The 16,877-nt window shown below is 41.6% G+C and overlaps 1 protein-coding gene across 3 annotated transcripts in view; it reads left to right on the plus strand.

Annotated features, from left to right (window-relative positions):
• The window catches only part of AMPH (amphiphysin), a 73,015-nt gene that overhangs the window by 14,228 nt on the left and 41,910 nt on the right, over nt 1-16,877 (plus strand). For all 3 annotated transcript variants that reach the window (XM_048510972.1, XM_048510973.1, XM_048510974.1), the window contains exons 2-7: nt 2,262-2,356; nt 7,382-7,477; nt 11,503-11,610; nt 13,089-13,174; nt 13,921-13,996; nt 16,665-16,747. In XM_048510972.1, the coding sequence (XP_048366929.1) occupies nt 2,264-2,356; nt 7,382-7,477; nt 11,503-11,610; nt 13,089-13,174; nt 13,921-13,996; nt 16,665-16,747 (542 nt within the window). In that variant the 5' untranslated portion in view covers nt 2,262-2,263. The remainder of the gene's footprint in view (nt 1-2,261; nt 2,357-7,381; nt 7,478-11,502; nt 11,611-13,088; nt 13,175-13,920; nt 13,997-16,664; nt 16,748-16,877) is intronic.

Consider the following 16,877-nt stretch of genomic DNA (forward strand, 5'->3'; position numbering starts at 1 on the left):
ATTATATATTTGATTGTCCACTGTATGGTGAACCCAGGCTAAAGTGTCTGATCTACTTTTAAAAAATTGTTTTAATGGTTTTAATGGATTTTAATACATGTAATAATTGTTCATTTTGTGATAAACTGGATATATGTTGATGTTGTTGTACAATGCCCAGATCCCCTAGGGGATGGGGCAGTCTACAAATCTAAACAATAAATAAATAAATAAACATATATTAAACAAACAAGAAAAAAGCAGAAGTAATAGAAAAGAAACAAGATTACATCAAAGAAAAAAAACTCTACCCCTCATTATATTAAGTACATATTACATAATGGATCCCAATATAACATTTTCTATTTATTAGAGAGACTTTATATCGAATCTTTATCATTTATTTACTTCTGAGCATTTTTACTAGTCCATTTATTATATCTTAAACATTATTGAGTTTCAGTCTTCAAGTTATTTTGCTTTTAGTGTCTGATCTACTTTTGACATTGAGAAATTAATGAGAAATCAATAATTTCATTATCAGATTCTGATGAATATGTTTTTTATGGAATGTCTTTTTATGCCCTGGCAGCAAAGAAAATAAGGTCCAATATGGTTGCTAAGAGAGCAGTTTTTTTAAGAGATGATTTTATTGGTGGTTATGTTTTATTGTTGTATTGTTGTATATTTTATTTAATGTTGTATATTTTATGTCACTAAGTACACTAATGTTTTTGATATAATTATTGATGTTTTTGTAATGGGTTATGGTTACTTACAAATAAGTAAATCCATTCATATCCTGGGGGGAGGAGATTCTCTACTGCTTCACTTGAACACACAAAGGCCCCTTCCGCACACGCAGAATAATGCGTTTTCAAAGCACTTTCACAACTGTTTGCAAGTGGATTTTGCTATTCCGCACAGCTTCAAAGAGCACTGAAAGCAGCTTGAAAGTGCATCATTCTGCATGTGCGGAAAGAGTCTTACTTTACTCCCAAGCTCACCTCTCCTATTAGAAGTCCCTGTCCAAAACCATGAATTCAATCATCTTTGTGCCATCTTATCGAAACTGCCTTCCGGTAAACACTGAGATACAGCTGTGTCTGTGGTTCTACCCCCAGGAGTTAGACAAAGGCCCTTTCCACACAAATCCCCTACAACATTTCTAAAATGTTTACAGTCCCCTCCCCCTTACAATGATGTATGTCTGCACTCACCTTTTTGAAACAATTCCTGGCTGTCATTACATGATTTCCCCCCTCCTTTTTTTTAGTTCTTGTATGTGCTATCAGTGATTCAGTGCTTCCCAGCCTTGTGCTGCATTCTGTACTTCTTGTATGCTCAATGCTTTGGAGACTGCCCCCTCCAAATCAAACAAACAAACAAACAGAAATGCTGTCAGTTTCATTTAAAACATTTTGAGGCTGGAAATAAAACATTTTGGGGGTAAAAACAATGCAGAACTCAATGGAGGAACTCTTTTATTTCCTGCCTCAAAATGTTTTAAAAGGTTGTGCGGAAAGGGCCAATAACAGTCAGCTCGTTCACCTCAATGAGTAGAAGCCCCTTCCTGCAGGACCATGAGTTGAAGTGCATACTAAAAAGAAATTTTCTGACAGAATCACTCCAATGCTCAGGAACCACCCCAACCTCAAGCAAAAAGACAGCAACTAACCCCTCTTTTCCCTTCGTGCAAATCATATTTTTGTTTGTTTGTCCTGCCATCCTCACCATAAATAGATACTCATGGTGCCTTCCAAAGCCCACCAGAGCTAACGCCAGGACATTAAAATTGAAAGCTTCACTAAATTAAAAACTGCAGCAGCCATGAAAGTTTCCCCTAAAATAGGCTGACCAGAAGTCCCGCTTTTGGCGGGACAGCCCCACCTTAAAACAATTTCTCCCGCGTCCCGCGGGTTTTTTCAAGTGTCCCGATTTTTGGAAGGCTGCCACATTGCCTTCCAAGGCAAAACAGATGCATTGGAACAAAGAGTCTGTTTTTAAAAATATGACAGGAAAAAACTTCATTTTTAAGAAATTGCATTTTTGTTTTTAATATAATATTGTTATTTTTATTTAAAAGGTATTGTATGACTTTCACTTACATTAGTTCTAATTCCAGGCTGGTCCTTGACCTTATTTCATCTGTATCGAATTGTGCATTGGTATTATCTTTATTTTAAGCAGTAGTGGTAGGTCTGTATGCTATCTCAAATGGTAATCCATCTGTGAGGCAGTCTTCCATCCAACTATAAATCCGTTTTCTTCCCATTGTCTAGGCATGCAAGATGCTTCTAAGAAGCTTACAGAGTCGCTGCATGAAGTCTATGAACCTGAATGGTACGGTCGGGAGGATGTGAAGGTGGTTGGAGAGGTAAGAAGCGCAGAACTGAGAAGCAATGTTGCGGCTGAGGAACTTTCTGGCTGGAGATGGAAACTTTACAGGACTGGATAGACTTTATTATACTTAAAAAACTGGATTTTTTTTTTAACAAGGCACAAATAAAGAATAAATCTGGTTACTTTGAAAAGATTGGTTCACATTTCATGGGAGCAAGGAAGTGATTTAATTTTACCAAGCTTGGAATTAGCCCTGATGTTGCAAAGGCATTGGATTGCCTTCTACGTGATCTAAATATTTGCCTCAAAACATGTGACTTGTTTATTCAAGCAAGTCCTGTTAATATATTGGAAATGTCCACGGTTTTGATTTATCTGGAACATCTCTGCAGATTGACGAGGAAAATTGACGAGGGTCGCTGTTAATGTGCTTCGATCTTGTAATCACTGCCATACTGTGCGTACGGCTGTGATTAAATATTGCTCAGCTAGAAGCAGAATTTATTTCCTTGGCAATACTTCCTTGGTTCTTATAGTTATTTGTAACCTTCTGTGAAAACAAGAGGACATGGAAGGGAGCTGCAGTTTGTCCACCATGTGTCTGCTTATCTCATAAACACCCTTTTGGCATCACTGGATAGTAGACTTGGAGGTTCTTGTGTGCATGGGATGGGGCAAAGTTCTATTATTATTATTATTATTATTATTATTATTATTATTATTATTATTATTATTATTATTATTATTATTATTATTATTATTTAGTATACCGCCCTACAATAATCCTTTTCAGAAATTTCAGTTATGTGTCAGAGGATCCCGTTAACTGCATTGGGAGTAACGTCATTTAGGATATGGCCAATTGCCATGTTGTTTAATAGGGGCAACACACGGCTTTTGCACATTTATAGAGCCTCTGCACATACTACATAAAATCCTAATTTTCAGGATTCTGGTTCAGATGAGCCAAAACTGAAAATCTGCACACTGCCCCTGTCCCGCAACATGGTGACAACACATGTTGGGAGCATCTATACACTGTTGCTAGCCTCTCAGTACATGCAGAATGTAATATCTGATAAGGACTGTAATTTCTTAATTCTCTTGGTCCTGGGATATTCTCTCCTCCTCTTAAACACCCTCTCCTTGTCGCTTTTCCTTTTGTTAGTAAGTGTGGAAATACTGGTTAGTCACATCCTTAAAGCTGATGTACTGTACTGAATTGGGGCCAAAAATATAACAAGAGATTGATAATCAGAACTCAAACATTTCCTGTAGGTTATCCCCACAGGTTTCTACTGAAAGAGTTTGGGAAACATTTTATTTTTCCTCCAAACATTTTATTCTGAAAACGCTGAACTAGCAACTTTTTTACGTTTTATAATCGTTTCCTGCTTGCTGTGTGGAGTGCAGGAAACATTTTATGTTTCCACCCAATTTAGAAGCTCTCACTTTTGTTTTTATTGCCATTTTCTGCCATTTGAAATTCTCTGTGCTGTCCACCATTTGCTGTGTTTCCCATGGAGGTTTCCTCTTGCAGCTTGCAGCACAGCTACCCACCATTTCAATGTTTAAAGTACACGAATAAAGTTAGTTTTGCTTCTACTGCCTGCCCAACTATCCTATCTAGAAACTCTTCCCCCCAACCCCGGTGGTTTTTCGGGCTCTCTCTAATTTTTTAAAAGACATTCCTCACAGCTGCTGTGGCTGTGGGGAACCTGGGTTGGGTCCAGGGAACTTCTGGGGAACCTGAACCCAACTCATTAAAACATGTAGCTCAGTTTGGTCCTCCGTCAAACTACTTAACCTTATTACAACTTCAGTAAACAGTGGTCTAATTTTTTGGTTGGTGTAAAGATGTGTAAGATAGCTGGATGCAAACGTGGTCTACTGCTATTTAGAGGTGAAATGTTGATGGTAATCGTACATCCTGGCTTCGAGAAAGACACCTGTGAATTACCATGAGACGAGGTTGCTGCTCGGGGTGGGGAGAGGCGAAACAAGCACCTGCCGCCCCAGTAAGGGCGGAAGGGGCAGGGAGCCATGCTAGGAAAGGGCTAGCATCACTGGAAGAAAGGAGGGGTGAACCAAGACTTTAAGAGCTCACCCTTCTCCTGGCTCCAACCTCAAATGTCCAGGAATTTCCCATCCTGGTTTAAACAGTGGCCTCTGGTTTAAACTGTGGCCTTCTCTATGTGCTGCATCAGTAGCATTTTAAATGTAACTGAAATGGCTCTTTTAATTTGGACTGGCACTGTCGTGTTGTATCAAGTGGATCACTGCTCCCGCCCACCAGCACAAATGCAATCAAGGACAGGAAGGTGGCTGAGAAAATTGCCCTGTAAGGCTTTTGCTGGGGACTAAGCTATAGCTTATGCAAAGAACTGTTTTGTTTTTAGTCTGCTGAGGATGTAGTGGCTCATATCCAAATTCAGCATCACAGAGAGGAACTTCAGTTTCCCTATTCCACATTACAGTTCTAATATGTGCTTTAGACCAATGACGCAGATGAAATGGGCCTTTGTGCTTATCATTTTAGTTTACTATGTGTAAAAATGTGTTCCCTTAAACTTGCAAAAATGCAGCTGTCAGTCTTGTGTGTGCACACACACACACATTTTGATGCCCTAGGCACTATGCCTGAGTGGATTTGTTTTTCGGCAGGACATAATATTTTGTATGAATCAGGAATGGGTTTTGTACGGCTTGAGCCAAACTCTGTAATGGATTGTAGAATCCAGAATCCGTGCTTGGCTGGCACAGAGGCATCTAGTATTTTTGCTGGGATATCTTCCCACTGTGGGCATCCTTGCTCTGCCCTTTGAATGTTTTGATCTAAACAAATTATGCCCTGCTGTTTCTATCTCCCCAAGGTGTCCAGAGTTGTTGAAGCACAATAAAAATCTGCTGACAATCATAAAATGATTTAAAAAGACAATAAAAGGCAAAAAGGTGTGTCGCCATATTTTCACACTCTTGTCAGAAATAATTTGGCGCCGAAGGCTTTTGAACAGTCTAAAAAGGAACTATAAAAATGTATTAAAACTAACTAAGTGGTTTGGCATCACAAAGGGAAAACAGGTAAGTATCAAAATCAGGCAGTTATTCACAGAGTGATGTTGCTGTTCTGTTTAGATGCTGTTACCAGATTTGGACACGTTTCTTGGTCCCTGGCAAGAAATGACAAGTAACTTAATTTACAGAAAGCTTCAAAAATATTAGTTTTTCTTAAGAATGTATAATTCCACTTAGGTTTGTGTGCCTCGTGACAATAGAGTTTTTGGAATTCCTCTAGCTTGAGAGGTAGCAAGATAGCTCAAAAGCATACATTTACCCTTAGGCAGAAGCATTCTTCCCATTGGACAAAGTGGGCAGTTGCCAAGGGCGCCCCCTTGTGGTGAGCGCCAAATGCAGATTCGTTTCTGGGTTTTTTTTGTATTTTCAGTGTTTTTTCCGTTTTTGGCCTTCAGGGGGTGCAGTTTTTAGACTAACAGCACCAAAATTTCAGGGATTTTTCAGGAGACTCTCCTGATGATATCACCCAGGTTTGGTGAGGTTTGGTTTAGGAAATCCAAAGTTATGGACTCCCAAAGGGAGTGTCCCACCCCCCATTGTTTTCAATGGAAGCTGATAGAAGATGGGGGCTACACCTTTGAGGACCCCTGAACCAAACTTCACCAAAACTGGATGGTATCATCAATAGGGGCTCATGAAGATACTCTGAAATTTTGGTGCTGCTATCTTAATACTTGCACCCCTGAACGCAGGCACCCCCTAAATTTCCCCAGATTATCCTTTTAAATCCACCCCCTTCCTGCCAATGCTTGTTTTCTTTCTTTCTTTTATTCTCTCAATGCCTTATAAAGATGATGATGATCATTATCATTATCATTATTATTATTGTAGATTTCTCAGCTGCCAGATCTTTAGCTGGTTGTTGGCCTTCATTACAATTTGAGCCTCACCCAGAGGCCTAGGAAGTTGTAATGTATCGGCGTAGTATTCGTGCGGATCCCAGCAGGGCTGCCTTCTGAATTTGACAGATGTTAATTTTGTCAATTCGAAGATGTTTCAAGTGCTGCCCTGTTACTACTACTACTACTACTACTACTGCTGCTGCTGCTGCTGCTGCTGCTGCTGCTGCTACTACTACTACTACTACTACTAAATCCACCCCCTTCAGCATGGATTTAAAGGGAGAATCTGAAGTCCCCAGTTTAAACATTGAAAGTGATGTTGTTTCAGGGTGGGGGAGAATCCACCCCCAAATAGCATCACTTTCAATGTTGTTTAAACTAGGGACCCCAGATTCTCCCTTTAAGGTGGATTTAAAAGGAGAATTTGGGCTCTCTAGTTTGAACACCATTGAAAGTGATGCTGTTTGGGGGTGGATTCCAGCATCACTTGTTTAAATAACATTGAAAGTGATGCTGTTTCCCCCAATTGGGGGGACTGGATACAACACCATAAAATGTTTTCATAGCAGAAATAAAACATTTTGAAAGCATTTTGAAATTGTTTTAAAAATATTTCTGCTGTGTGGCATGGCCCATTGCTATGTTCAGATTTGTGAGTTGGGGCATGTTCTATAACATGATGGTGACTTTGAAACGACCTGGTGGGGAAAAAAAATCATTGTTTGGTCATGGTGGGGGAGGGTGGCTGCCCATGGTGGGAGCATCAAACTCAGGTTTTGCCCAGGGCTCCAGTTTGCCTAAATACGCCACTGCCCTTAGGAAAATCTTAGCAGTTTGACCTAAGGTCAAACTACCATACAATTAGACCTTCTTCATAAGGATTATGATCAGGATTTTCCCTCTCCCCCTCAGAAGAATCTCTTCCCTCTTTGAGTACTGACTGAATGTTTGAACATTTTAAATATACTTTTTCAGAACTCTTTAAAAATCAAAGCAAGGAAGTGTGTACCAATCACTGGTCTAGGTGCCGTACATATAAGATGTGAGTGTGACAAATACATTTGCAGACATGCACACCAATACATATGGATTATAACAGTTTTATTGATCTTCGCTATGCTATATTTCTTCTCGCTTCACAGAAATGTGATGTGCTTTGGGAAGATTTTCATCAAAAACTGGTGGATGGATCATTGCTGACCTTGGATACGTATCTGGGACAGTTTCCTGATATTAAGGTATGACAAATGTCTCCATTCAGGCCAGTTCACATAGTGGGCAACATAAAAACATTGCACTCACAGGGTTGCTGAGCCAGTGAACAAATCTATTATTGCACATGTAACATAAGCATATGTCATGTGACCCATCCATAAATGGGAACGTCTCTTTCCTATGACCTTCTCCTGTCATGAAGCTTTGTGAATCTGCCATACACAGTATTTCTACATTTCTGATCTTGTGAAAGTTAACAAGAATTAATTTAATATAATTAACCACTGCATCCCACTGGCTCTCCCTGGAGCTATATGATCTCATCGGTGCTGGGATTCAAATAATTTAACAACCGATTCCAGTGGTGGGATTCAAATAATTTAACAACTGATTGTTTACAAGCACCATTTTAACAACCAGTTCTGCCGAAGAGGTGCGAACCAGCTGAATCCCACCACTGGACCCCATCCTATTTCTTTTTCCTGCAGGTATAAATTAGTAATCCTATTATTTGTGGCAGATGCTTTAATGTTCAATTGGTATTTTGCTTTTAGAAGAAGAAGAAGAAGAGTTTGGATTTATATCCCCCCTTTCTCTCCTGCAGGAGACTCAAAGGGGCTGACAATCTCCTTGCCCTTCCCCCCTCACAACAAACACCCTGTGAGGTAGGTGAGGCTGAGAGAGCTCCGAGAAGCTGTGACTAGCCCAAGGTCACCCAGCTGGCATGTGTGGGAGTGTACAGGCTAATCTGAATTCCCCAGATAAGCCTCCACAGCTCTGGCGGGTGAGATGGGGATCAAACCCGGTTCCTCCAGATTAGATACACGAGCTCTTAACCTCCTATGCCACTGCTGCTCCTTAGATATGTTGTGAGCCGCCCGAAAAGGGAGGAGCAGCATATTAAATCTAAAAAAATGAATAAAATATACTTGAGATTATATGCAGTTGCATCGGCTGGAGAATGGGTTCTAACGTAGGGGAATGAGTGACCTGATCACTCCCCTTGCCTCAACTCCACAGTTCTTGAGATCTGTCTAGTAGTACTTTTGATTAAACCAGTTCTAGTTTCCATTCATTTTCAACATTTTTTTTAAAAAAATTAGAGTTAATTACACTATGACCCACGCAAACAGATAAGTCTGACAAAACATTTATTTCATTCCAAATTATAACAAGCAACAACTGATGTTTATTACATAGGTCAGGCTGTCAGGAATTACCCCTTCTAGCTCTCTGATAATACGTTAATCTTGTCAGACCAGATGTTATTAGATCATCTAGTTATAAAGGGAGATTCTGGTTTTTTTTCCAGTTTGCTGCTGTGACATAATAGCAACAGTGAATAAATTTAAGACTAATTCCAAATCGGAATCACATCCTTTTTTTTGCCATCAAGTCACAGCTGACCTGTGGTGATCCTGTAGCGTTTTCAAGGCAAGAGATGTTCGGAGGTGGTTTGCTATTTCCTCGGCATCACAACCCTGGTATTCCTTGAAGGTCTCCCATCCAGAGGTGGGATCCAGCAGGTTCTCACAGGTTCCCGAGAGTAGGTTACTAATTATTTGTGTGTGCCGAGAGGGGGTTACTAATTGGTGATTTTGCCACTTGATTTTTGCCTTAGTTACGCCACTCCTCTCAGCAGTAGCGCGCAGAACTTGAAGCAGTCTAGCAGGAGGTGCACTGGCGTGCGTGGCAGCCTGCGCCTACGTGCATTCGTTTCCTGCCCAAGGAATGCCCCGCCCCCGGAATGCCCGGCCACGCCCCTGTCGTGCCCCACCCAGCCCCATTGGCGCTACGCCACAGTTTGAATCCCACCACCATGGGAACCTGTTACTAACATTTTTGGATCCCACCACTGCTCCCATCCAAATACTAGCCAAAGTCGACCCCATTTAGCTTCTGAGATCTGATGAGATCAACCAACCTGGAGCTGTTCAAGTCAGTCTTTTAAAAATCCTAATAGAATTGGTTCTGGTTCAAAAGTTATCTTCTTTATACAACATTTTACTAGATTTCGGGCATTTTTTCAAAAAATTCTTTCTTGAAAGACATTTGTGCTGTAGAACTGAAATCAGTCCCAGAAAAAAATACATCTCGTGTTTGAACTTGTGGGAAACTTTCAAAACGTTTCTCTGCCACAGGATTCCCTAACTGCAATATTCGGGCGACATCCTATAGTTATATGAAAGAGTGGGATTTTATTTCACTTTTTTCTGAGACAAATATGGCTTTATTTATTGTGTTTACGTGCATATTCAGTGGTGGGGTTCAGCCTATTCGCACCTATTTGGTAGAACCGGTGGCTAATTTTTTGCCTAGTTCAGAGAACCGGTGTAATCCCACCACTGACTCCTTTCGGAACCAGTTGGTAAATTATTTGAATCCTACCACTGTGCATATTCTATATAAACTTTTGCAGCCTGATTGCAATTGGGGTGGGGGAGGGGTTAGATTGCTCGCTTTCCACTGGTATACTTTTTTGTTGAGCTGCTTTTGACTGTTCCTGGTGCTCTTTTTAATTTATCTTTCACATAGTTTGACCTTAAGGCAATTCAATTCAGTGCTGAATTTCTTCCTAGTAAAAGTGGACCTGTAAATTCTAAGAATAACACATCGTAGGAAATAATGAGCCTACCCAAAAACAGATGCCTGTGGAGAACACTGGTACACTCTGACTGAAATTACACCTTTGTACTAGGTTGGTACACCTTGGTGAAAGGTATTAGGTCCTAGGCTGCAGGTTTGTTTAATGTGGGGCGCCTCAAACTGGTTTCAACCTTCTTTTTTATTTATTTACTTCATTTATAACCCGCTTTTTGCCCAATGGAGACCCTAAGTGGCTTACATCTTTCGGCATTCCTCCATTTTATCCTCACATCCACCACCCAGTGAGGTGCATTAGACTGAGAGTGTGACCAGCCCAATGTCACCCAGTGAGTGGGCGTAGTGGAGATTTCAACCTTGGGTTTCCTAAATCCTAGTCCAGTGATAGCGAACCTTTTCGAGACCGAGTGCCCAAATTGCAACCCCAAACCCACTTATTTATCGCAAAGTGCCAACACGGCAATTTAACCTGAATACAGAGGTTTTAGTTTAGAAAAAATGGTTGGCTCCGAGGCATGCGTTACTCGGGAGTAAGCTTGGTGGTAGTCGGTGGATTTGCTTTGAAACAACCGTGCAACTCTTCAAACGGGTGAATCACGACCCTAGAAGGGTTTACTCAGAAGCAAGCCCCATTGCCAGCAACTGAGCTTACTCCCTGTTAAAGGATCGTACTTTAGTTCTTTGCATGAAAATCAGTTGGGTTTAACAGCGCTTAACAGGGTTACCTACACTGCTTCCCCAAAACTAGGTCTTAGGTATAATGTTAATAATCTAGCTCAGTGGCCCAGGTCAGCCTAGATGTGTGTGGGGGGCATTTCCCCCCCACATGACAAACTCTGTTTGTGCGTGCCCACAGGGAGGGCTGTGCCATTGGTTCGCCAACACTGTCCTAGTCTGATCCTCTAACCCAGTGGTGTCCAACTCTGGCACCGCAGGTGTTCATGGACTACGATTCCCATCAGCCCCTGCCAGCATGGCCAATTGGAAATCATAGTCCGTGAACAATCTGTGGTTCCAGAGTTGGAAATTCCTGCTCTAACCTCTACATCACATTTTATTAAGCAACTGATAAGCAACACATCAGAATGGAATTTGATGATATGAATAAGTTTCATGTAAGTTCTGTGCTGGCAGTTTCTCTATTACTTATTCAGAGACTCTGATGTGAAATTTTGGAATCCAGCCTTCATCACATTGTTGACATTGTGTTTCATCCGTAGTCTGAACTGAAGCTCAAAACTTTGCACTTACCAACACTTTTTCCCATTCAATACATTTATTTGCAGACACTATAGCTGGAAAATGTAGGTCTCCATGATGAAAGAAATAAATATGGAAATGCATTGTTAAAGATAGAACATGCCAACATTTTTAAACGCTGCATTGTAAATGTCCTGGGTGCCTCCGAAGAACAGTGTGTTTTGACTGTGTCGACTCTTTGCAGAATCGCATTGCAAAACGGAGTAGAAAGCTGGTTGACTACGACAGCGCAAGACATCACTTGGAAGCTTTGCAGAGCTCAAAGAGAAAAGATGAAGGCAGAATTTCTAAGGTAGAGTATGTCTCTAAATTACAACAGGCACCAGAATTTCCAAGTGTAAGTAAAATTGCCAGGAGCTCACAAAATCCAGTGTGTGTGTGTGTGTGTTTAATGACAGATTTCACTGCACCGGAAGGGCAGGGCATGAAAAACTATTGATACATCAAACACCTGTTAAGCTACAGTACGCTAATATTGCACCAGTTATGGCTGAGTGCCAAAACTTCCATAGGCATTGTTTAGAGCTGTGCTTCTAATGTCAAGACAGGCCTCCTGCAAGAAGTGGGGTTACTTTTGTAATATTAAATGTGCCAGGCATTTCCCTTCCTCAGTTCAGAGTAAGTGGATATGTTGCCCACCTCCATCCATAATTTGCTGGGACTGTCATTCCTTCATGGTGGTTTACAGGATATGCTTCCTTACATCTGTAGAGAGGAATTGGTATAGGTCAACAGCACAGTCACCTGGTCCTATAAAGGAGAAGCACGGAACCCCAGCATAGTATAAATTAAGAGCCAATCTGGAACTGCTTTCTTTCCCCACAGAATCTTTCGATTCGCTGGGTGTATTAAACATGCTGTTCATTACATTTTTAAAATCTACCCAAATTAAATTCAGAGGTTTCTGGGTTGACAGCTGACAACCTTATCTCATCATCAAGTTACAGCAGAAACCATGTGTTGTTATCTATCTGTGATGATTGCTGCTGTCGCTTCACTGTCTGGATCTTCAGTTTCCTTTTGTCTTGGATTTCCTGTCTCATGAAATGAAGGCAGTTGATTTGTGAGCCTACCCTCAAAAAGAAAACATAAGCTTGTAAGATGTGAGACTGCGGACTGTCGTAGCAGAACCTACATTATTCTGCATGCTGCTCAAAAAGCAAGAGTAGTCGAAGGATCTAACAACTCTCTTTCTGTTGCTCTCCATCACTTCCGCTGCAAGTGGCCGAAGTATAGCATTACAATGTGTTGTCGAAGGCTTGCACGGCCGGAATCACTGGGGTGCTGTGTGGTTTCCGGGCTGTATGGTCGTGTTCTAGTAGCATTCTCTCCTGACATTTCGCCTGCATCTGTGGCTGGCATCTATCAGATCCTCTGAAGATGCCAGCCACAGATGCAGGCGAAACGTCAGGAGAGAATGCTGCTAGAACACGGCCATACAGCCCGGAAACCACACAGCACCCCACTATAGCATTACATTTCTTCACATGGATCAATAAAAGTCAAGCAACGCAAAGGTCCAGAAGAGTTCCACCTGCTTCTGTAAAGCTGCTGCCTCAGCTCTTCAATCTCTGCTCAGGCAGAGTTCTGGGTTTTCATATAACCCAGCATACCTTCCTTTTGTTATCTTCCTGTTTCCTAGCTGTACTTTAAGATTATCAACTCTAACAAAACGCATCAGAAGCTGCCTGTATCTTTTATTACCTGGTATCGTTTTGGAGGGGGAAAGGGTCAGAGAAATGCTTGCTAACTGATTTAGTTCTGTTCTAGGCAGAAGAAGAGTTTCAGAAAGCACAGAAAGTATTTGAAGATTTTAATACTGATTTACAAGAAGAGCTGCCGTCTTTGTGGTCAAGGTAGGTATGATGAATGATTCTTACCCTTCAGTGTTTCACAGCAGACCAGAGGAGATGGGTGGGCACTATCTCTTTCCGACTTATAATTTAGTTTTCATTAAATATTTAGACCCTGTCTCTTAATATGTCACTCTTAAGATTTAGGCGTTAACATATACAGAAGTGGCAGTGTTGTATAGTGATATAGAGCATAGGTGTCAAGCTCGCAGCCCTCCAGATGTTATGGACTACAGTTCCCATCATCCCCTGCCAGAATGATGCTGGCAGGGGATTATGGGAACTGTATTCCATAACATCTGGAGGGCCGCAAGTTTGACACCTGACTGTCAGATTAGGAAACCCAGTTTTGCATCCCTTTTCTGCCAAGAAAACCTTGCACCATTCACATACTCAGGGTAACCCAATAGGGTGGTTGTGAGAAGGAAATAGAGGTAAGATGGATGACGTAAGCCTCTTTGGGGAGAAAGATGGGTCATAAAAGAATAAATACATAAATAAAGAATAAAATTAAAACTCTACAGAGGTGTTACAAAACTTTTGTTTTTGGGTCTTAACATGAATCACTGCTACTGGTAGGGATGCCTGACTCCAGGTGGGACTCAGAATTACAGGTCATCTCCAGACTTCAGGTTTTCTCTGAGTTTTGAAGCCTCAGGGGGAAACCTTCTGTTGTTTCAGCTCTGCAGGAAAAATACACTTCATTATTTCCCTTTCCCTTTTACAACCTTTTCATTTTACCCCCTTAGACGAGTTGGCTTTTATGTGACCACATTCAAAAATATATCCAGCCTTGAAGCCAAATTTCACAAAGAAATCACTTCGGTGAGTAAAATTAATTGTGGGCTAGAAGCAGCTAAAGAGTTGGAAATATATGAAAAAATAAGATGTCATGTGGTGCACATTTAAATTTATTTTGCCATTGCTTTGTTCCCTTTCTGGTAATTAAATTTATTGAGTGTATTAATCCAGTTAGCATTAGTGAATGAACTGAATGGTAATGTAACTATTATTATGGTATACCTGTAGACAACAGAATTTTACAGAGGTGTTGGGAGACACCAGGTGGGCAGGTGGGCTGTGATTTGTTTTTGTGCCTGAGTTCTGTTGTCAAGCTTACCACCAACCCATGAGCCTCAGGGCCAGATCCTGCTTTCTGTTTGCTTCTTAAAATGCTTTATGTACACTTATTCAGTTGATCAGTTTGATAGCATCTTCGGCTTTTAGATTTTTGATCTGGTACCTTGAACCTTTTCTAATTAGCTGCTTTTAGATTTCTGGTACACGTATTATAATATTTGTGATGGTTTTGATTCTAATTGGAGAATATTTTGGTAGAAACTGGGATCTACACTTCCCAGGTAAATAAAATAAACGAATGTTTGTTCATTGCTTTAAAAAAAATCCAGCACAAACATTTTAAATTTTAGTTACAAAGCAGCTCTGAAGAACAGAGGTGGAGGAACTTGTGAATTTATAAAGGCTGACCAATCAGTGCCATCCAGTTTCTGCTACAATTGCACACAGGTGCTCCCCCCTTCCCTCCAAAAAAGAAAATACCCATTTGGACTTGGTGCAGTTGTTACCACTGCTGCTGGGGTAACAATAAGTGATTTCAGCTCAGCAACGTAATGAGACTCAGGAAGCCGATGTTCTTCAAAGCAAAGGATTTTATTCTGAGGTGATGGTCACAGCTCGGGCAGGAGAATCGCGCCTTGCAAACAAGCGCAAGAACTTTTATTCACAAACATCAAAGGGGGCAAGGGGGCAGGTAGAAAGGGGAGGTTAAGGGGCAAGTCCCTTACCAAACACCAAGAAGAAAACAACAATACAAGAAGAAGATACAATTACAACTTTTGAATGGGATCACGAAATCCCACTGTCAAACGTCTTCCTGTGAGATCTCGCAATGGTGCTGAAGGGAGAGCAGATAAGGTCCATTCAGAGAATCTGGGTGGGCTCGCTACCACACCCAGCTATCTCCTTTATCAGATGGCTGTTTCCTTCAGTTATGTCCTGAGGCTCCCGCGCCTCAGCTTCTGCAACAAAGAAAAGTTCAAACTGTCCAATGGTGGTCCCTGCACGTCTTCCAATGGCTGGGGACCTCTGGGTGCTGCCATCGGATTTTAATTTGCAAATCCAAAGGGGGTCTTTGTCCTCGCTAAGGAGCTGGCTGGGTGTTGGTCTGAGCTGCATTCCAAGGCTGACTTCCTTGTCCCTTAATATCAGTGTCTACAGGCTACTGCTGTTACTAACAAACACAAATATCTAAAATAACATTTCTAAACTTAAGCATTAGGGAAACCTTAAGGAATAAACACATACACTTATAGGCAAGAATCTCCTAAATTAACAATAACAAAACCTTAAACTAGTTGGAGATACTAGCTAAAATATAACCTTAAACAGCGGGTAAATCATAAATTCAACTCTAAAGGGGCTTTCATCACATCTTACAAGGGCGGAAGCAAGAGGGAAACCATATAACATCGGCACAATCACATGTTTATGTCCTTTGCAAGTCTTATGGGGGCTTCTGAACCACACAGGTCTCTGCGTCCTGACACGGAGCCAGTGCAGTCGGGTAACTTGACTCAGGAAAATATTTTAGCTACTTTCCTGGGCGGTAACACGGTGAGGGTGCTTCCATATCAGCATCCCTTTGTTTTACAGCCCAATCATAGGAGCAGGGGAGGGCCACGCTGATGCATTTTCTCCCTCTGCTGGTGCAAGGGCACACCTGCCAAAGGATGGGGCAGAGGCACCAGCGGCCAACTACCTCTCAGCTCTGCAGCAGCAAAACTTGGAAGTCCAACCTGCCATGGAGCAGCGCCTGGGTCCACTCAGATGCCAGCATTGGGGGTGTGGTGTAAGCCATTGGCTGCAATGGGGCAACTTGGGAGGTGGCAGGAATTTTGAGTTTCCCTCCCTTCTGTGCTGCCCAATGTCCCTTTGGCCCAGTGCTGCCTTAGCTGCGCCACCTCCAGCCACTGCAGCGCTTCCCCCGCCCCCCTCCGGTCCCTGATCTGGATTGCCGTGTTAATTTGCTGACCAGAGTGTCCTGCTGAAATTGCAAATTATAAATTTCTGTTCTTTATTTGTGAAGACAAAATTGCATGAATGTCAGGTGGGAAACAAAATGGGTTTGAAGCAACTGCCGCCGGCTCAGTGCTGAAACGATCCGGGTGCTTAGCGTATATTAGGTCATTATGTTAATGGCAGCAACTGACAAAGCAACTAGCAAACTGCTTTATGTTTTCCTTTTTGTCAAGAAATGCTCCTGGCACAAAACTTTTTATCGTCCTAAGAATACTTGTAGCACATCTTAACCGGTGAAGTGTGAAACTGCAAGTTCCGTGTGATGTCCCTGGCTGATTAGCATCCCATTTTTAAAAAGATGGCTAGTCTTAGGCCCATTCTTGGGCAAAGGTGTGATCTTAATAGATCCTGTTTTCCTCTAAAATAGCATTAATAATGATGACTGTCTCTTCAGCTATGCCACAAACTTTACGAGGTGATGAACAAGTTGGGAGAACAGCATGCTGACAAGGCCTTTACCATTCTCGGAGCTCCCAGGTGAAGAATTTTCTGTCAAATTGCAGTGTGTATACCCTAAGCTAAGTACAGCAATCGTTCCACTGGTAACTTGGGGGGAAGCAAGCTAATCAGAGTTTAGCATTTCTATTGTGTTTGCCTATTTCACTTA

The sequence above is a fragment of the Sphaerodactylus townsendi genome, linkage group LG11, assembly GCF_021028975.2.
Source record: "Sphaerodactylus townsendi isolate TG3544 linkage group LG11, MPM_Stown_v2.3, whole genome shotgun sequence".
Taxonomy (NCBI): domain Eukaryota; kingdom Metazoa; phylum Chordata; class Lepidosauria; order Squamata; family Sphaerodactylidae; genus Sphaerodactylus; species Sphaerodactylus townsendi.